The sequence below is a fragment of the Alligator sinensis genome, unplaced genomic scaffold (genome assembly GCF_000455745.1).
Source record: "Alligator sinensis unplaced genomic scaffold, ASM45574v1 scaffold277_1, whole genome shotgun sequence".
Classification (NCBI taxonomy): domain Eukaryota; kingdom Metazoa; phylum Chordata; order Crocodylia; family Alligatoridae; genus Alligator; species Alligator sinensis.
The window spans coordinates 2,595,955-2,618,053 of NW_005841899.1; the positions used below are offsets into that span (position 1 = coordinate 2,595,955).

General features: G+C 40.1%; 1 protein-coding gene across 1 annotated transcript in view; it reads left to right on the forward strand.

Moving 5' to 3' along the window:
* Nucleotides 1-22,099, forward strand: part of R3HDM1 (R3H domain containing 1) — a 146,292-nt gene that overhangs the window by 49,060 nt on the left and 75,133 nt on the right. Inside the window, 8 exon segments of the mRNA XM_014517296.2 lie at nt 4,004-4,045; nt 4,506-4,595; nt 13,396-13,510; nt 16,727-16,805; nt 18,615-18,674; nt 18,757-18,897; nt 21,670-21,778; nt 21,880-21,975. Coding sequence (XP_014372782.1) covers nt 4,004-4,045; nt 4,506-4,595; nt 13,396-13,510; nt 16,727-16,805; nt 18,615-18,674; nt 18,757-18,897; nt 21,670-21,778; nt 21,880-21,975 — 732 coding nt within the window.

Below are 22,099 nucleotides of genomic sequence, written 5' to 3' on the forward strand. Positions count from 1 at the left end.
TGAGCCACCTTTCTAGGGCTGGGAGTTTAACTGGAATGTAGCATAATAGACTGTCAAGATCAGACTAGATTTTCAATACCGAGTACAAAATTATAGGCAGCATGCAAAATGGAAAATATCATATTTTAAACATTAAAACTACAGTGGCTTAAAACATCCTTATAAAGAATATAGTTCAAATGCTATATCCATTAGCAAAAAATCTTCATAAGCATCTGGTATAATAAAATTAGAATCCATTTGAATCTGAGGGTCTGACTTCACTTTGTTTGCCATGAACAATACGTGTAGTGACAATGACACTTCAATTTCAGCTGCAGTAGATTTGTAGTAACAAAGAGGCAAGGAAGAGCTGTGTGTCTGTACACAGGCCTCCCCTTTTCTTCCCCTCTTCCAATTATAGTGTGTTTTCTGCTTTCAGCAGCAATATGTTTTATCTCTCTCTTTTTTTGTAACTATTTAAAAAAAAAAATTGAGATGTTGGTTATTACCTCCCTTTCTGTCTTACTGGGCACTGATAATTAATGTGTAAATTAAAGGAGTGGTTAATAATGCAACATTAGAAATATTTCAACTATATCCCACCCCTCTTTTTAACTATGACCACACTGGTGAGCTGTTTGTTGTTTTGTTTTTTTTCCTTCTGCTGCTTATGTACCTGTTGCTGTCAATCTGTAAGGGATCAAAAATTGCTCCATCAGATTTTTGCCTATATTTTTGAGGGAAGGCACAGTGACTTCTGTGATTAACCATGATGACTTAAGATTGTGCTGCTTAATTCAGGCTCTTGTTAAATGTTGGAGTAACTGACTGAAGGGACTATGTGGGGAATCTTCACCTTGTTTTGAAACGTGTGTTTTGGGCGCATTTATTGTGATGAAGAATTCTTTCCAAATGCCTTGGTAATGCAACTCCACATGTTTCTGCTTCCATAAACATGCAGAAAGTTCAAGTGTCTCTGCTTTTATTCATGGTTCTGTTAAGCGGCCCATGAAAACCGACACAAGTTCTCATAAGTTGTTTAATTGCTGGAGTCCAAAGCTCTTGGGTAGTGAAGTTAGCAAGAATCATCTCAACCATGCAGTTGGTTCGATAAAAGGTATCTCCCACAAAAATCCTTGCCCCTGATTTATTTCTGGAGCATCACAGCTACATCTCTCCAATACTACTAGGTATTAAGTTAGCTCCATTTTACACTGGGTGGTATAGTCTGAGCACCACCCTAAGCAGGCACCAGAGAATTAGTTGCAAAGGAGGATCATAAAAGAGAAGGCTGGGAAGGGAATAGATGAGTGGTGGATGCTTCTGCACAGCACTGGCTCAGGAGGAAGGTAGAATGCACCTGCTCTCCGGCTGGTAGAAGTGAGGTTGGCAGGTGAAAAGATTTCTCTGACTCCTCTTGGATGTGGACTCCAAAAAAAGAGTTCTGGGGTAGTGTTGAATAACCAGCACAGCTAATGGAGTAATAGCTACACCCTCAAATGCTCAGAAAACATTGGTAAAAAGCCAGACCATTTCCATAGTCCTGCTGTTGAATGAGGGGCACCACCTTTGTTTAGCCTTTGGTTACAGAGCACCTCACCAAAGACTACAGTTCTCATCTGGGGGGAATACCTCATCTTAGTTTAGCCATCTTATTTAGAGAGTTGGTATCTGTCTCAAACTTTTCAAGACATATGGAGGATGCTCTAGGTAAGAATAAGTGCACTGAAATGAATGGAAAGAATGCATGGAGGTGGATAGAGATGTGAGAGTTTTGAAGGTGGAAAAGCTGGACAATGTGGAGAAGAATATGTAAAGGTGAAATATAAGATGTCAAAACAGAGAAGGTAAAAGGAGGAAGAGGAATTAAAAATGCAATAGAAAAATAGAAAAAGCTCAGCCCATGGCATATGAAGTACCTGAGTAATTTACAAGTTACATTTGACTTCTTCAACAGGACTTCTGTATCTTGAAATTCCATTATGGTCTTCCATAGCAGTGATTCCCAAACTATGATTCCTCTTTTGCGGTCCAAAACATGTGGCAGGTATCTGCTAAAAATGAACTATTGCACGGTGCTGGCTTTTCTCATTATTTTTGATTGACGTGAAGAATACTCTGGTTGACTGACTTCTTTCAAAAGGAAAAAAAATCTTCATCGTCATCGTCAGCAATCCCTCAATTTGAGGATTATCTCTACCATAGCTCATTGATGGATTTTGAAGTGGCTTAAGTGTCCAATCCTTGAGCCACAAATCCATCCATAGAAGTTGCAGGCCTTTCCACAGGGGTGAGTGGGCTGTAAGCCAGGATTTTTCTTCTTTTCCTTCCTCCACTCTCTCCTTCATTTTGAGGGCAAGATGCTTTGCCTCAAAATCGACTGCCACTTGGTTGAGGTTGTGGCATCATTGGAGTTGGTTGGCAGTCAGCTTCTCCTAGTTCTTGATGTTGGCATCCTTTTTCTTGAGATATGCCTTCAGTATGTCTTTGTAGTATTTTCTGTGGCCACCGTGAGAGCTTAGGCCACTACAAAGTTGGGAATAGAGTGCTTGTTTTAGGAGTTAAGAGTCAGACATTGCACACAACATCTGGTCCAGCGAAGTTGGTGCCTTTCCGTGGACCGAGACCTTGTAGTGGTGAAGAGGTCTGTGTGTCCCAATGATCCTCAGTGCTATGTCACTCATACTCCTGGTGGAGTCACCCAAGGCAAACAGGCCTGAGGGGAGGTTCCAGACAAAACATGGTCCAGCCCCAAGTCCTCAACAGTGGATCAGGAAGAAGAAGATGTCAGGATCTCAGTGGCCATAAAGATGGAAGAAGTTTGCAGCAAAATGGAGGTCTCCTGTTATCTCCGGGTTTCTCCTTTGCCACTGGGCCCAGACCTCCACCTTGTCAAGATTGCTGTTTCCACACGCCAATTTCCTCATATTAAAAAGTCATGCTCAGACTTCTACCACAGGAAACAAAAATCTTAATATAACATTAAAGATTAGCTATGTAATATTTTCCCAATGGTATTTTTACAAACACAGGTGGGGGTGTGGGCACAAGTGGCAGGCTAAAACGGCCCAACTTGTGGGCCGACCAGCACTTCGACACTTCCAACCTGGCTGCTTCTACCGCAGCTATTGCTCACAGTCTTAGTGCAGGAAGTCCATAGTCTCCAGAACATCTCCATACCTTCCTGACTTCACAGGCTGTATCTGGGTCCGGGCTAGAAGTTGCTGACCCTTGAATTAGAAGGTTGGACTGATTTTAACTATATTTAGTTTAGAAAGTGGCATAGTTAAACTAGTACAAAAACTAAGTGTAGACTAACTCTAGTTGAGTGTCTTCAACATGGTAGAAAAAAAATGGTAAAACTCCTGTATCACAAGGAAGAATAATTAAGTTAATCCAGGTATAATAAAAGCTAGACACACATGGCAGGTTACTACTATTTTTTTTTTAATTAAAAAAAATGGGAAATGGGCAGTTGACTTGACATGTTGCACCTAACTCTCTTCAGGGGTCAGGCTTTGCGATTCTTGCAGGGGACAGGGAATTGGTAGAGATGTTTCTGTTCTGGTTAGTAGGTCATAGCCACTCCATTTATCAAAGCACTGCTTCTTAAATAATCAGTTGTACAGGTGGGTCTTAGGAAATGGGAGCAAGAAAGATAAAGCCTGGTTTCGTGTTATGTTGTCACAGAAATCATAATGAGAACTGCAGGCATAGGAATGCCCCGAGACAGTTAACTGTTGAGATTTATTGAGCAAAACAATTGCATGGAAGTGGTAATGGCTTTTCCCCCGTGTCTATATATTGCAACATGATGGATGAAGAAGAAAAACCTAGGATTTCTCCCGCTGAAAATGGGACAGTTTATAGTCCTTAGGCCAAAGACACTTCTGTGTACTAAATGTAAATGACGATAACTGTGCAACTGCTTTCTCTCTGCCACGCAGACTTTTGTAATCAAAAATGGCTCTTACGGTCTAAAGTTTTAATATGAACCTTTTTTGTTGTGCTTACCATTCAGCGGCCAGTGCAGTCTTTTGGACAGACAGGAAAAAGGTCAAAGGTACAGTAGATGTGTGTGCTGGCATGCTAAGGAAGCCTTGCAGTTTTGTGAATAGTGCCTTGAATTTAGTTTTATCCTTTACTTTTTGGCAATAAAGTTCTGTTTTTTTTGGATTTTTGTGTTGCCTAGTTGTCTGCTTTTGTGATTTGCCTTTATATTTTTGGTGGCTTCTTATTGCTATAGAGAGGAAAAGCTTTTTCAATGCTTCTCATTTACTTTTTATTAATTGGAATTGTTCTGTTGTGCTGATGCTATGACTACTACAAACCTGTGACTGCTTATTTTCCCCCTTCAAAAAATAATTGATGATATTTAAAAATATTATACATAAACATTTCTGCCATTTCATATCAACTTGGCAGTAAATTGAATGGAATAGACCCAGCTTGAGAGATTCTGAAATATATATATTTGGAGGGTTTTTTTAACCGTAGTTTTTAATTGTAAATATTTTCTTTAGTCAAATACAAAGTTAAAACTAGTTCGGAGCCTTGCTGTGTGTGAAGAATCTCCACCGCCTCCCACAGCTGAAATATCACAGGACATCCAGGTAACAATTATGTGACTAAAGTTTGTGAAACCTAGCTAAATTTTTCTTCTTAAAGAATGTTTTAAAGAAAGACTTAATAGTCCTCTAGTAGACTTCTATAAATATTCGAAGTAATTTACATTTTTCATACTCCTTTCACAGGGGGCAATCCTATGTATTTAGCAAAGAAATCTTTTTTTCCCTTATAAATGTCAAATAAAAAGATCAAAATGTCCATTGGCTAAGGTAGTGATTAAGTATCCATAAGTATGACTTAGAAAAATGATGTAGACTTGAGGGCTTTTTTTTAAATTTCCTATTGCCTTACCAAGGTTATGAGGCAGTTTTTAACTTTCCAAGCACAAGTATTGTTGGTCTTAATTACTAATAATTGCATTTTACTATGCCCAAAATGTCCATAGTTATTCTATAGAAATTAAAGTTAATTGTTACTTTATTCAGGGCTTTTTTTAAGAGAAGCTTACAAATGCTGGCTGGCCGAATTATTTTTTTTTAACTTAGCTTTTTCTCTATATTGTGTAATTTTTCCTGACTTTCTGTAGGTGTGGACATCCATACAGTTCGAGTCCTTTCAAAAGGGAAACAGTTCAAAACAGTAACAGCTGTTAGGTTCCAATTGCTACTGTGAACTAGTCGAGAACTATACAAATGTAGCAAAACCTGATCCAACTTTCACACTGCTTCAGCCAGGGTTCAAGTTGGAAAAGCTTTTTAGTGCATTTGAATCATTCTCAACTCCAAGTATATAGTGGCCCTGCGGAATTGCCAGACGTAGCAGTAGATCTGCTGTGTTTTATGCCCATAGGAAGAGCATCTGCCATTTCTCAGTGCTGGTCCACATTCTTTGCTGCCTCTTCTTCTGGCAGGACTCCTCATTCTAGGAGGAACACTAGGTCTCTGCTGCCTGTTCACCATTCTGTTATGGCCCGTGCCTACACACCAGCTGGTTGCAGAATCAATTTTATCCACGTCACTGTGTAGATACTCAATCCTGTTCCAGCTGCCTGAGCTATATGCTCCTTCTGGGATCCCAGGTTGAGTTTTGAAATCGTCACCTTGATGCAGAATGTAGCAGTAACGCATAAACACCGTTCTTTGATTTCCCTTTGTTTGACTTATTTTCAGCCACCCTGGAGTGTAGATAATTGATAAAGGAAGTTAAAAGGCATTAATAAAACATTACATTGTGACAATGTATAGAAAAGGTTTAATAGATTGATTTTGGTAACTACAGGCTGGCTAGCTTTATACTAGTCCTAAGCAAATTTTTGGAAAGGTTGCTAAGTGAAGCTAACAGTAAAAAATTTAAAAAATGGCAGCATCAGAATTAAAAGGTGCCAGACAACTTGGCTTCGGGGAAAATAGAACCCGGCAAGCAAACTTGATATATTTTCTTATGAGTTCACAAGTTTAGTTGATGAAGGTAGCTCTGACGCAATACATTTTCATAAGGCATTTGACTTTATACCACGTCATATTTTGATTTAGAGAAAAACCACTATACAAACACATTCAGTAGATTGAAACAAACTGAACGACAGGTCTTAAAATTGTCTGTGAACAACCATTATCTAATAAGGGCATTTCTGTTGGTGTTTCCCCTGAATTTAAAGCGTAGTATTATTAAATATCTTTATCATTGACTTGAATAAGTCCTAAAATCATGGGTGGTTTAAGTTTTCAGTTGACACAAGTTGAGGAAGTACTAAGTAACTGGGGGGAAATGGCAGTTTTATAGAGCAATCTGATGCTTATACATATATGAGGAGCACTAGGAATTGTTTTGCAACCGTCTGTGATGTCAGTGGAGCAGTGGCTAAAATACGTTTTCTAGTTTTGGTATACATTTTTAGAATGGATTGTGTTAATTCTGAAAAGGTTCAAAAGAAAACTATTAAAATTAATTGAAAAATAAAAAAGAACCTTCTTTCTGCTCATAAGTACTTTATAATTTCAAAGCTGTAGCATTTATATTCTCAGGTTTAATAAACTTAATCTCTATCACTAACTATTTAAAGCAGGGGTCTCAAACTCATCTGGCCCCACAAGCCAGAGGAGGGGCACAGGGCTGGTTTGCAGTCTGGATCGGACCCACAGACCAGCCTCATGCACTGGAGCCAGTGTGCAGAGCCAGTCTGGCATGTGCAGCTCATTCAGCATGTGCCCCAGACCAGCCCTGCACACTGCACATGCCAACACCAATCCAGGGCTTGTGTACAGAGCCAGCACAGGACTGGCACTACATGAGGTGCCATACTGGACCAGTCTGTGGGCCTGATTTGGACTGGCCCTGGAACCAGTGTGAAGGGCCAGTTTGGTAGGGCATTGCATGCAACGCACATCCTGGATTGGCCTGTGCTGCATGCAGCACGTTTAGCTGGTCCAGCCCCATGCGCCACATGTAGCGTGCCCCAGCCCTGATCTAGGGCTCGTGCTGAATGCAGTGTGTAGGACCCAGCATAGGACATTTGCAACATGTGATGCCTGTGTCCTGTCTGTGCACAGGGATGGTCTGTGGGCCCAAACCACAAAAACAGATTCCTCCCAGGCTAGCTGTGGCCATGACAAACTGTATATTGTTTTAAAATATCCATGTTATCCTGAAGAATGGACATGAAAAGAAAGGTGTCTTCATGATACTAGAGCAATTTTAGAGGATACTGTTCCAAAACTTCTCTTTATCAAAGCCTTTCCAAACATCCTATGAAGAGTAGAATCAGTGTTATTCCTGGTAGTCTAGGTTGTTACTTGATATGCATGTAGGCTTTGTTTTTAAAGGTTAATTGTCTAAGAACAGCTACTCTGAGGGCAGCAGTAGACTGTCCGGGGAGGTTAAAGCGTTCTGTCACAAGCCTGTGCGTCTTCCTGGAGCTGATGTCAGATCAGTTCAGCTGCTTACAGACATTACAATAAAAAACAAAAATCCATACTTTACCAGAAGGAGCAGCGTGTTACTTGGACTTGGCTCTGCAGTGTCTGTATAGATTGGGTGCTTCACCAGGCCTTTTTGGCACTTTTAGCTAAAGCTGATTCAGTTAGCTATTAGCTAAAAGCCCCGCTAAAGTGCCCGATTTATACAGACCTTGCAGAGCCAGGTCCAACTAAGGCACTGCCTCTTCTGGGCATGTGTTGGACTTGGCGCGGGAATGTGCCAAGTTTAAAGTAAAGTGCCTTTTTGGTTTGGGGTTTTTGTTTGGTTTTTTGTTTTTTTTTTTTTAAAGCATCTGTAAGCAGCCTTCATTCTTGCATGTAGGGGTCACCCAGTCTGTCCAATGCAGGCAGTGAAGGGACACTGTAAGCAGAGGATGGCATATATAATGATGGTAGAGGTACAGCTGAATGAACCTTGGATGTTGTAATTCTTGTTGTTTGGTCCAGTGACTGTGTTCAGCATTGATGAGGGGGCACAGGTTGTGTGTCTGTTGCAAGGCCTAGTGCACCACCTGGTTTTCAGCATGCTGACGTGTGGGGAGTTCATCAGCTGGGCCAAGATCCTGGGTCCCATGGGAGCTGCTGAACAAGGCATGTTGAGGACTCAGGTTGCAGCAAGCCCTTCAGCTCACCACAGCCTGGCATGTTGCTTGCCTTTTTGTGCATATCCCTTGGGCGCTATGGAGCAAGGCGTGCTGAGGTGTAGTGTCCCAGTGAACAGTGGCCTGGTACTTTAAAGATCCTTGCCTCTCAGTTAGCAAGGAAGCTCTGAAAGAAAGCAGCCAACCAGCTGGGCTTGTCTGTGCCTGGCTGGGCTGCTGGGCATGGGGAGATGGTTCAAGTCCCCAGGAGTCTCTTGGCTCCTCTAGACAGGAATCTTGCTAACTCTCATTGGGTTGCAAAGTTAAAATAATGGCACAATTTGGTTCAGTTCCTGATCTCAACAGTTGCACATCCTGCCATGTACATTTGGCATGGCAGGATGCGCAATTGTTGGGCTTGGGGATCAGATCCCATTGCACCCTTATTTTAATGTCTGCCAGGGTCAAAAAGGTTTGAGCTTTCCTAAGCAACAGCCTACCGTGTGAAAGCTATAGAGGCTGTCGCCTACAAAAGCTTATGCCTTTCTACATGAGTTAGTTCCTAAAGTGCCACCATGTCCTGCCTTCTGGTTGATAGGAACTATATTTAGTACAATTTATCTTCCAAGATATTTAGAGAGATATCGTATCTTATTTAGACAAATGATAACCATCAAAGAGCTGCTTTTTGTCCAAACTATATACCCTGAGATGCTGTGCAAATGCTAGGAGATATAAATCCACATCAATTACATAGAGGAGGAAGGAGCCTTTCCTCTATTATTTATTTGCTTATGATCCATAGAAGTCTGTCTTTTCTCTAGATCAAGGCTGTCCAGCCAGCATCACGTGAGCCATGAGCAGTCAGCAAGGGTTAATATGCAGCCCCCCAAGCTCCTATCCAGCCACTGCTCCCCCTATTGATTCTAGGTTCCCCCTTTCTTCCTCATGTTTTGCTACCTGCTCTCACCCCTGGGGGTGCCCATGGTTCTGGGCAAGCCCACAGTGTGGTGCAGGAAAGGAGCTGTGCAGGGTAGGGTGCTGTGGAGTGCAGTGGGAGGTGTGCTCCAGCCACAGAGCAGCCCCTGACTCCCAGTAGTGCAGCCCCCACTGGTGCAGCTCATGTCACATGCATCCCCCACCACTTAGAAGTTGGACAGCCTTGTTCTAGAGCAGGGCTTGTCAGCCGGGGGTATTTGGGAAGGCCCTAGGGGGTAGGCGGGGACCAAGCACTGCCCCCCACCACCCTGTGCTGTTGGCTCTCTGGAGCGGGGGGCTGAGGGGGAGGGCAGCAGCACCCCTCTCCGGGCCACACAGACACCGCCTGGCTGGCTGGACACAAGGGTTGGGGGGGAAGCTCGCACACAGTAGCCACTATCGCTGCCCATGTCCCCATGCTGCTGCCACTCCACATCCGGCCATGAGCCATCTCCCCCTCACTCTCCCCAGCTGCTCCGCATCCAGCCACTGGGGATACACTTATTAAAAAAGGTTGAAGATCCCTGTTCTAGAGCAACAAACCAACCCAAAGGGAAAATGAGTGCAGGGCAGAATTGTTTCATTCGTTGGCCTCTTTGGTAATGCTAGAGATGGTTAATGAAAGCAGAAACCAGGCCATGGATCTTTTTTTAAATCACATTTTGTAATACTTCAAACCTCCACGTCCATTTCCCAAGCCGGAGTAATTTACTTACAAGCAGTTTGGTCGGAAATCTGGCTTTGGTGATAATTGCTTCCACTGCTGTCCTACAATAGTTAGTATGTCTAAGAACGATAGTATTGGAAAGGTATCCAAGCCCAAAGCCAAGTTAGCAGCAAGTGGTAGGTGCATAGCAAATTGGAATTACTTTTTAGACCCTTTTACTTACTGAGAGCTGTTAATAAGGGATGTGAATTGTATCTTGTTGACATATTTATGTGAACAGACCAGAGAATTGAAAGTCCTGATGGCAAAGTTGGATTTGAGTTGCAGTGAGGATTCTGTTAAGGCAGCATGCCTACCATAGAATTGGCTGACCTAACAGTGTGTAAGGCTGAACCTAGGCAATGAAAGCTAAAACCAGATTTTTCTGCAACTTTCCAGGGAAGTGCAGCATTTCATTAGGTGCAACAGTTCTTATACCAAACAAAGTAGAAAGAACAGGAAGCTGTACATTTAGTAATAATGCATGATTTCAGCAAATTGATGTTGGTGGAGAAAATGTGTTCTTCCAAATGGGATGTTCCCTTTTGTTCAGTCAGCATTGTTACAGGTTATATTTGGGAAAGAACTTAAAGTTTAATTTATTTTCTTAGGTGTTTAACGTAAACAATTTTTGCATATTTTGCATGTTGAGAAAATTCAAACTAAGCAATTTCTAGGTGAAACCTGATTAAGGTGAAAAAGCATGATTGACATTGATGTTTTATGAACATTCTCCTTCCTCCTAAAACATACGAGTTTTGACTTGTAAAGAGGAGTGGCATCTTATTAGTGAACAAAAGTCATACAAACACAATCTCCTAGTAAGAAATTAGCTTGCTTTTATTCAGTTCCTTGAAAATGACTGTGTAAGTAACTAGAGAGCAGCCAGATTTCAGCTTATTTGGTAGGGGGGAATGGATTGCATATGATATATGCACTTGGGTTTATGATGAGGTGAGAAAAAACAAAAGTTTGTGTCAGGAACTAAAAGTCTTCCCTTTGACTGGAAAATAAATATGTAGAGAAATAATATGGTTGTGTTTAGTAGCATCTTTAGTACTAACTTAAAGGTAGTTAGAGAAAAAACCCCCAGCATATATAGTAGCTAACTAGACCAATTCAATATTATTCTCTACTGCTGCTTTTGATGCAATCTAGAAAGTAAGCAACTTAATTAGAAATACAAATTTTAAAAAATCAGTGACTGTGCATAGAATTGTTATCTATTTGTTGACATAAAAGAATAGAAGTCACTTGCTAGTATGCAAGTGCTGCCATCCTCCAAACACTTTTTTGGAACTTTGTGCTTACTGTTATCCTTGTTGGCCATCTCAGAAGATTAAATAGACATAAAAGCAAAATTATCCATTTTACTCATTGTTATAGTATCATTAAGTCAGTCTAATTTAAAAAGCAAAAGTACTGTATTTATTCAATTCCAAGACAAGTTTTTTTCCCCCAGTTGGCATGGGGAAAAAGGCCCTTGTCTTATAATCATATACAAGGAAACCTCATTAAATACAGTGTTTATCATTAAACTGCTGCCAAAAGCATCATGTGCTCAACAATAGAAACCAGCTATGAAGTTGATTAAATGCAGCCAACACTGAGCATAACTATAAAACAAATGGCCCACATTGGGCAAATATTGCAACCCATCTGAATAAGCCCTAAGGTTTTGCTCTTTAATTGCAGTTTTCCTTACTACTGAGACTTTTTTCTCAAGTCATGGTGATCTCCTGCATTGTATATCCAGAATCCGTCTGTTGGCCCCTCTCAGTCTGGTGCATGTGATTAGTGTGGTCCCACCCATCACAAGCTAAAGCTGGACCAGGTTGCCATGCGCCTCATCTGCACATACGTTTTTGGAGTTAGGGGAGTGGGGACTAATTAGCACATGGATCTTTTGTGGGGGAGTATCTGGAGCATATATACACCCTGAGCAGTGCTGAGCTGTGGGGTCACTGTGGAGGGCAGGGCCATCCTAATTGTACGTGCCAGGGTGAGAGGGGTTGACAGAGGGATTCTGGGTATGCAATGTCATAGCTCACCATGACTTGAAATGCTGTTGACTCTGGTGGTGCCCAGCCCAATGAGCTTTGTGATAAAATATTGAGCCTTTTGGCTTTGGATTAATACCATGCATAGTTCATGATCATGGAAGTAGTTTCCCCAGGATGAGGCCTGTCTCTTGCGTTCCAGGCAGGCTTATCTTTGTGAGGTTCCCCAAATGGGGAAAATTTGGCTGTGCAATTTTATGGTGATGGAGGACTGCTGGGCTTACACATAGGATACCTGCAATGAATTTGGGGAGTATCTAAAGCCCCAGGCAGATGGGTCTGGGAAGGAGAATATTTGCCCAGTGGTACAGCCACACAGACTTAAACAATTGAGCTCTGCTCAGTGACATTTTGGAACTTGATTCGAAGTGAATTTGGAACTGATTTGGCCATTGAAAAGAAATAAAAAGAAAAAAGTTTATACTAGATGTAAATAGGTGCCAAAGTGCTGCTCAAAAGTGTGTTTAAGAAATACCTGTGCTAAAACTTGCAGCAGTTTTTTTAAAAGGTAACACGCATCAATTGTGGATGAATTAAGTTTGTAGGTACTATATGCAAATTGCTACAGCCATTTTTTAATTTCAAGGTTATTGTTTTCAAATTTGCTTCTCACTTCCATGTGCTCAGGGAGAGCAGGGTCTGACAATAAGGGGAGCAGGAAGGGGCTGCCAGGGAAAAAGTAGGGGGGGAAGCAGAGAGCAAAGAACTGCCTGATCCCCCTAATTTATTTACCCTGCTGTAACAGTGAAAGGGGGACAGATTCAAGGCAAACTGCCAATAATTAGATTCTATACCTGGAAAATTATAACAAATTTTCCATATATAGAATAATCATTTGGAGCTTGTCTTATAATCAGGGCCACCTTCTGTTGAAATAAATACAGTATTTGTCTTTGTAAAATTGAGTCTCTGGCTTGTATCTATTTGTATTTAAACGTTTGGATTTTGGGATGGATTATGTAGGATTACACTTTTTCCAGGAAAATATATATTAATGTTTAAGGTAAGAATTCTAGGCCTGGAAAACCGTTGTAAAATCTGCTGTTATTACATGACTATGTACTGTAAAAAAAACAAAAAAACAAAACTGTAAAAGAAATGTAAGTTGGTGATAGCTTATTTTAAGAGTTCAGACTCTAGTTCCTTAGTTGGAGAGATGTGTGATAAATTGAAATAAAAAACCTAACTGGTGATTGAATGAGCAGTTCACTATTTAAAAATTAAGCCTGTGCTATATGTTTACTTAGGCATACAGCATATATTCACACAATCCTGATTGATCTTTTTCAAATTTATTTTAAAATAGCAAACATGCTTTGAAGTGTATGTGGATTATAAAACATTAAAATGTATCATGTTCTATAGCCTAATTTTAATATCTTTTTAAACACTTGGCACTTGGATGCTGAAAGGATAAGAAGATAATTATCTTATTTCTGGTTCCTTTTCCATTATACAATTAACATGTTACAAAGCAGTTTTCGGGTACAGCTGTAGAACAGTTGAAAATAGTTTACAGTATGACTGATTTTACTTTTCAACAGGAGAAAATTCAGATCCAGTTATTGCAATCTTTTGAAAGAGAAGAGAAGCCCACAAAAGATGAAACGGAAAAGGAAAAATCCTGTGATAAATTGTCCAGAAAAATGTTATCAAGAGGTTTGCTATCTATCAGTCTGTTTTATTTAATTCTATGTTTAGTTTGTCTAGAAGTCCTTAATAACTTAGAGTGACTTTGGTGGTAAAGTAACTACTGTGAATATTTCCATAGTGTTGAATGTCAAATTCATATTGACTTTTTACCCAAGACTAAAGGCTTAATTCTTCTTCATAAGAACCGCAGTCTCTGCTTGTGTACATGCTAATTTTGTGTGTCTACATACAACTTTTGATGCACTAACATAAGTGCACTTAAGTGATAGAAGTTATACATGTAAAATCCATTTTTGCAAATAATCTTGCTGTTAACAGGTTTTAGTGTATCAATATTATTCATGCTGATGGAGAGTATTTGCTGGAAATCAGGTCCCTTTATCTCTTTTTCCATGACTGCTCTTGAAAAGAGAGGAATTTATTTTGTGTATTTTAGTGTCAGGACTGAAAAGCCCAAATGTGACTTGTCCGTAAGTGTTTTGGGGTTTTTTGTGTGCACGGTATAATTATTTGTATTTGGTTAAAAAAAAATGTTTTAAGGTTATTGATTGCCAGAATCCCAGTATTAACACGGTGATATGCACACACAGTAGACAATAGGGCAATTCATTACCTAAATTATTTTTTACCTAAATTATTTAATTTTAACCTCCCAACATGCTAGCACAGTATAAACTTAAATCATTTATATGAAATTAATGAAGAATATCAGAGATGGGCTTTTTGGAGGGAAGAATCTGTTTTGGGAGGTGCAATTTCTTTGAGGAGCTTTCTGATTTTCAGGATAGAGTTTCATGCGGCTTCTGTCCTAATACACAGGTTGACATGGAGGTTTATGAAGCCAGTGTCTTGGTTCCCTGGGCCCTCTACTTGACTTTACCCTTCTGGATAGTTGACAACTAGGACAATATAAAAGAGTTGCCCTTGAGCTCCCATGAACTTGGGCTGAGATTATGTCCTACTTTGTGTAGGAGATAGTGATGGGTAATGCTTAATTATGTTTGTTTTGGTAGTACCAAAGATGAAAAAGAAGTCTAGGGTCTGTGGACTGAAGGTCGAAGTGCTGGAATAGCAGGGGTAAAAATAATCTCTGTGTTAAATAAAACTTTTTTTTTTTTTCTCAGTTTGCCAAAACCCAGTAGTCTATAACTAGAGAAGACATGAAAAAATAAATAATAGAAATTTGTCCTTGTTGATGGCTTGGGCACTTTAAGTAGCAAAACTTTGTATATATGCATTAGCTCATGGGTGAATATGAGAAGCTAAAAAACAGTTTTGTTTCAATAAATTGCACAGAAATGTTAATCCAGACACTTTGAATTAACTACATTGTGTTTAGGAATTTCTTAAACAAAAAGAAAAAAAGGGGGGGGGGGGGGGTCCTTCCTTTAAACTATCCCAGTTCACTCACCCATTATTGAGAATATTCCCAAAACAGACCATAAATGAGTCTCTCTAAAATGTTAATGCTGTTCTGAAGGAAGAGAGTACTGAAATAGTGCAGATGGGCAGCTGTTTTAGGTCCAGCTAAAGATCTGTCCTGTGATGGCTAAACATTCTCCAAATTGAGGGTGCTGAAAATGACAAGGTGTCAAATTTTAGGGACCAGTTTCCCCTGTAATGATCATGGTTATGATATTGTTACTCACTTAAACTACTAATTAAGCACACATGGCAAAGGAATAAAAATTAAGCATACTGCATTTTTCAACTTTTGATAAATGTTTTACCATAAATGCCCCTTGAAGCCTGCCTTCTGGTTTTCAGATTTAAGAACCAGACTGGACTAAGTGCTCTAAACACTTCTGACTGTCCTTGGTTCCATTCTTACCCCACCAGTGTGTGTTAGGAGCATGCAGGGGGGCAACAAATCACACAGATTACCCACATAAACGGTCTTCTATGCTGGTGAAAGTGCTGTTACTCACCTGTCTTCAGAGGGTCTGGAGTCCTTTCAGGAAAACTCAGGTTTCAGCTCTTACCTGGATGAGCAGAGAACTCTTTCATGCGCCAAGTCTTCACCACCAAAGAGATGAGGGTCCTGACCTCTACTACTACTACTACTACTACTACTACTACTACTACTACTACTACTACTTCAAACAGAAGGGCTAATATTGGACCCGTTTTCCATGAACTTTTGTCTGTTAACCTTCTCCTTTCTGTCAGTCAGGCACTGGCAGTTAAGGCTGCCCTAACTGATCACTAAAAGATTTAGGGCAGCTAGGACTCTAAGTATATAAAAAAAAAAAAAAATCTGTGCCAGTCTGCACTTGGTAATTTAGGCTCTGTGATTAGAGCAGAATATATTTCAATGATGGGTGTCTGCACAAACCCTCGAAGCATTAGAATCGCTTTCTGTGGCAACTACTGAGTCACAAAGACTATCCCGTGGTCTAACAGAGCGGGGATGTCAAACTTACAGCCTGCAGGTTGGATCTGGTGCACAGAACTAGGTCATTTGGCTGGTGGGGCTTGCAGAGGTGCCAGGAATTTGTCAGTGATGCAAGTAGGGATGAGGCATGCTGCTGAAATACAGGGCACAGGGCCCTCCATTGGCAATGTGTGTTGGCAGTGGGGGTGAGCAACAACTGTGTTAACCCCTGTGCCACCATGTGCTTTGCCACTGCCATCGCTCCCTTGCCTGCTGCTGCCACCACATCCAGATTCAGCCCACATGAAGCCCAGTGGTCTGGTCCCGCCTGAAGGGTGGGATGAGTTTGACAGCATAGCCAGAAAGTGGGCTAGGTGATCTCAAACATCCTATTCCTTGAGGTGATACTTCAAACTTCTTGAAGAAAGCCTCTTTTTAATGTGTAGTTCCACTGAAGGAGAGGCACGGAGAATGAAAGTTTCTAACAATGCAAATTATGACTCTTTAAGGGTAAATTGTTACTATGTAAAGCTTTGGCTAGCATCTGCAGCAATTGTGTAATGCTGGAAAGTATGCAGTTATGTTTGTTAACTGATAATGTTTAGTTTTAACTACACTTTGAACCTGAAAAATGAGACTTTAGTTGTGTCTTGTGTGGCTCTTGGAAGATGTATTTGGGGATGATGTCTTGATCAGTTAATGAAGGGGATAATCATGCATCTATTCCATTTATCTGATTCCTAATTTTAATTATTATTTTGTATGTACTTTTACAGAGTGAGAGCAATATGTGTGAAAGAATCAATATTTATTCTGTTTAACAGTGTTGTATTATATATTTCTTTTAGATTCCAGTCAAGAATATACAGATTCAACTGGCATAGATCTACATGAATTTTTAGTAAATACATTAAAAAATAATCCCAGGTAAATTGAATGAAATATTTTGGATTGATTTAATGTTGACATTTCTTTAATTGAGAACAAAGTTCTATAGTTGAAAAAATAGTGAAGATATTCAAAAGTCACATTTTACTAAATCTAATATATTATCATGCTTTAAATGCTTCATGTTGCACTGCTGTCTTCCATCATTGAGGAGAGGTCAGTCTGGCAGGGTCACTGGTCTTGTGCAGGGCTCTACCTTCCCTACACCCTGCCCCTGTCCTCTCAGGCTGATGGTAGATACTCTCTATTGGTTTAGAGTGGGGGATGCCCAGGAAAGTCTCTTCTCAGGTTCTGCCAAAGTTTATTTTACAGCTCCTTGACATCTACTTCCTCTAGCCGAATCTCTCCTTAGCTTAGCTAGTTGCACTATTCCTGTGCTGCGCTTCGCTTCGCTTCTCTTTTCTCTCTTGTTGTCTCTGTGCCTTCCTTCATGGAACTCAACATTGCTATAATTATCCTTGTATCAATTTATTTAACTCTTTCCTGTTTCTTCTTGGCCTTACTTTAGGCCTTACAGACTTAATCTCTTTGAAGACCCCCGGTGGAGGGGATAGAGCTCTGTTTAACTATAAATCAAATCCTTGGGGAATCCTTCTCCTCAGCTGTTCTTCATTTATATGGGGAAAGTAAATTCAAGGGGAATTTCTTATTCCCGGCCTCCAATGCTTCCAATTCCTTCACACACAAAAAATCCCTCTTGTTTCTTCCCTGTTTTGATGGCTCTGGCTGTCACCGTCTGGCTCACGCCCTGCTTTTCTTCACCCAGGCGCACCATGCAAATAAATCCCTTCCTTGCTCTGGCCGCCTCAGTTTCCCTCTAGACTCCATTCCTCTCAGCAGGTCCATACTCTCCCTCTTCCCAGCCAGTCCCTGCCAGCCGTCTCATGGGGATATCTCCTGTTTGGTCCCTACTCTAGGGATTTGCTGGGATGACCCACGCTACCCCGCCATCTACTGTTACTCATCTCTTTTGGGGAGGTGTGGGTAATCCTCACTTGTGGCTCATCAGGGTCTTAATGACTCACGAGGGTTTGGCTGGCTGGGATCTCTTCTCCTTTAGTCTTCACAGCTCCTGGTCTCACTGGGTTGTTCCCACTCTGGGGAACACCAAACACCATGCCTTTCTTCGGCGTCCTCTTTTAAACTACTTGGTTCTCTCTCTGGGCTAGTCGGTGCAGGCTTCTTGGGGCATGTGTTCGCATGGCCTCAGAGCCTGCCTATTTCCTGGGTTTTCCCTGGACCCTCTTCCCCAGCACACCGGAAATGTGCTGCTCGCCCAGACCCATCATGGTAAGTTTCACGCCAGTGCAGCCAGCTCCACGGGAGTATAACAGGGGCTTGACCCCAGCCCCTGCTACAGCACCATAGCACCATTCACAAATCAAGATCCAGAACCATTTGAGAGTCCTTCTGGAGCAGAACAACTACCATGATAGTAGTTTCCTTTCACCTGAGAGCATCATCTCATCCACCATAATTTCTTCTGACCCTGGTGGTTAACAACATTGAAAAGGATGTTTATCTTCTGCTTCCTTCATGACAAGAGAACACATAGTCACTTAGTTGGTCCAGTAGAATATAGCTCAGTAGAAGATAGTAAACATTTTGGCTTCTGAAAATACCTGTTCTGAAATGCTTACAAACTCAGAGATGTTTTGTGGTCCTGCTGCTAATTTGCCATTGTTACCTGGTCCTTATTTGAGCAAACCTATATTTTTTTGCCTTTCATACATTTGCAGTTGTTGAAGAATCTTATTTATGAGATGTGTTGTATGTTTTTATTTTCAGGGACAGAATGATGCTGCTGAAATTAGAACAGGAAATTTTAGATTTCATTGGTAATAATGAGTAAGTGCTGCATTCTTTTAAAGAAAAAAATATTCAAAATCATTCTTGTTGTTTTGTAAAAACCAATTTTTTTTTCTTTCAGAATTCCACGAAAGAAATTCCCTCCAATGACCTCTTACCATAGGATGCTATTACACAGAGTAGCTGCTTACTTTGGATTGGAGCACAATGTGGACCAGAGTGGGAAGTCAGTCATAATAAATAAAACTAGCAGTACAAGAATGTAAGTACAGTTGTTTTTGAAACAGATTCTTCCATTTTAATACATGGGTTTGACAGGCAATGGAGTTCAGACAATGATAACAACCTACATCAGTTCAACTCTTGGGACTCACTCAACCAAGTGGTGGTGCCAGGGAGATCTTCATACTCCAGATGTAATGTGGAATATGAACTGCTTCACTTACAGAGCTTTGTATAAAACCCTAACCGCTTGTAACATGAGAGTATTGATTGCAGTCCTGACTGAGTCCCATCATGGGGTATTTCCTTGCATTTCAATATGAATATATAGCAGTTATTTCTCTTACACTCTAAATACATGCACACTAATTTTAGATGCATTCCCAAAGGAAATGGGCACCAGATATTATGTACATGTGCCTGCACATGTATGCACACATACGTTCTAGATAATCTCAAAAAAATGAGCACCAGATCGTGATTGGTGGGACACTGGGTTGAACCTTCCCTGTTTACTTTGTTACTACTTGTATTTCTGTCTCTTGTATCTTGGCTGTTTAAAGACAGAAACTAGAGATGAATTGTATTAAAATCATCGTTTCCTGATTGCCTTCAGAATTTAAGAATCCAAGTATAAAGAACAGTTGGACAATTTTGAAAAAACTTTCAATCTTACTTTAATATGGTACCTTTCAGCTTAAAGATGGCTGTTTAGTAATTAATGAGATTGTCTTCCCCAAAGAGACGAGTCCTAACGTGCTCTACAAGAGAGGTATGCGTGTGACATAAAACTGAGCCTCTTTTGGGTAGATGGTAGCAACCAGATTGACAACCTACTACAAGCTACATCATTATGGTAGATAGGACATGGGTAACATGGGAACATGCAATCTCTACAATTCACCCAGCTGTTTAATTCAGATGACTTACCTGTTTTCACACTTACTTGTCTATATTCACATGCTTTCTCTCTCTCTGTCTTTCTCTCAGAAATATGAAAGGCTAAATTTTTCTTTAGACCATAGCTGTAGGAAGCCTGTATCTCTTTCCATGTTATAGTTCCTTACTTTAATTATCCAGTACATTTTAGTGAAACTTGATTGTTGAGCAAGGCATACTAGGAATTGGATGTCCTGAATTTTAATTCCATGGAGTACCTCTGATTTGGTCCTCAGTTTTATAATCTGGAAAACAGCAATATGGAGGCATTTAGTGTTATTATTATTCATTGTCTTTAAAGCACTGTGCAAATGAAAAGTAAATACATTTCAAGATGTGCCAATTTTTTGGTGCTTGTTTAGTATTTTCAGAGCATCTCTTTGAAGCCTTTTGCTTTAGCTTTGAATTCTAAGTTGGTGTATCTCATCTATATATCCACCAATTCTGATACCCTAGACTAAAGGGTGTGATAATTTCAGGTAGGGAATAAGTAGTATTCACAGATTAACTCTTTTTATTAATTTTGAAACTAAATATTTTTATCCTTTCCAACCCCCCTTCCTCCTCCCAAAACAACAAGAGCCTACCCAAATGTGAAACAAACCCCCCAAAATATACCCGGTCTTACAAATGGCCTCTGGAAGCCCTCATAAACATAATTACTAATTAGCAGGCATTTCATTTAACCTATAGACAATAGAATGTTTCTTCAGTGTTCAGTATTCTTATTTTAAATCACATGAGATATAAAATAAGAATTTAGAAAGGAAGCCTTGGAGGAGAGCTGCTCCATATTGAATAAAACCAAACTTGCCTTTTCCTCATAGGCAGATTCCCTGCTCCAGCGCCGATCAGTGATGTTACTGACATCAACAACCCAGTGCACACTGGGACGTCTCAGTGGAGTGGGAAGTTGGTGATGGCAGGGCAGTAAATTCAGGGACCTTTAAAAGAAAGAGGTAAGACAGTCTAAAGGTTCTTGGAAATGCCTGCTAATTATGTATGGGCATCCAGTAATCATTAGTTAGGTTTCATTGAAAGTACCACAGTTAACTTTTTACAGAAAAAAATAGATCCAGATTTTATACAAATGCCCCACATAATAAATGAAGAAAGAGAAATACAGATTATACAAATGTTTATACTCTTGGATAGTTGCATTCTTTTCAGTTGTCTGAGAACAGATTAGGGGTGCAAGTTGTTAAAATTGCCCTTATAGGTAGACAATGGTTTTGGAAACAAGAGTTTGGAGAAAGTCGCATGATCTTTTCATTAAACTGATTTTGTTTTACTCTAATTCTGACTTCTGGTTATGTTCTTGTGAAATCCTGGCTGTCTCAGTGACTTCATCATTTAATTTCCTTCTGCTTTTGTTTTTGTTTTAAAGGTTTGTGTGTGTTCCATCACTCCCATCTCCTATCCTCTGGTACACCTCGAAAATGAGTTTGCAGGTGTTTTTGTCTAACCGCTTTAACACTCAGTCTCATGAATGCCTGAGGTCCCTTGTATGGCTACTGCTGTGGATTCATGGGGGAACTTCTGAGTCCCCAGTAGTATCGGTTTGCTTGACTCTTATTTGGAAATTGAATATGTGCTTTGAAGGAGGAGCTGATTTGGTATGCTGCATGGCAGCAAGAGTATGGGAGGATTTAGGAAACTTTTTGAATTAACAGGACAATAGACTTTTACTGAATCCTATCATTTCAGTCGGAATAAAATATTTGATATAAGCAATACTGTTTTTGACCAGTCTGTTTCCTTTGGTGTCAGTGTATCCTCTTTAAATGTGTACGTGCATATACTGTATATGAATGTATGGAATTACTTACAATCTGTCTCAAAGACAACTTTTTCTTTCTAAATACTGTTCTAGACCTGATCAGAAGTTTTGTGAGCATATAAAGGATGAGAAAAGTGAAGATTTTCAGAAACGGTACATCCTAAAGAGAGATAACTCTAGTTTAGACAAAGATGATAACCAGGTAAATATAAGAAATTTTAATTTTTTTTAAATAGATGCCTTGATTACAAATTCATACTACTCTCCTGTAGAAATTGGTACTTAATCGCTTATTTAATTTAGATGCGAATACGATTAAAAGATGACAGAAGAAGCAAATCCATAGAAGAACGAGAAGAAGAGTACCAGAGAGCTAGAGAACGAATATTTGCACAAGATGTAGGTATTAAATGAAGAGGAAAGCTCAATGGCCTACTTATCCAAGGAACCTTTTATTTCATCCTGACCACTTCAAAAATACATGTACACACAGTTCAGAATTTGTTTATAAACATTTTTTCTT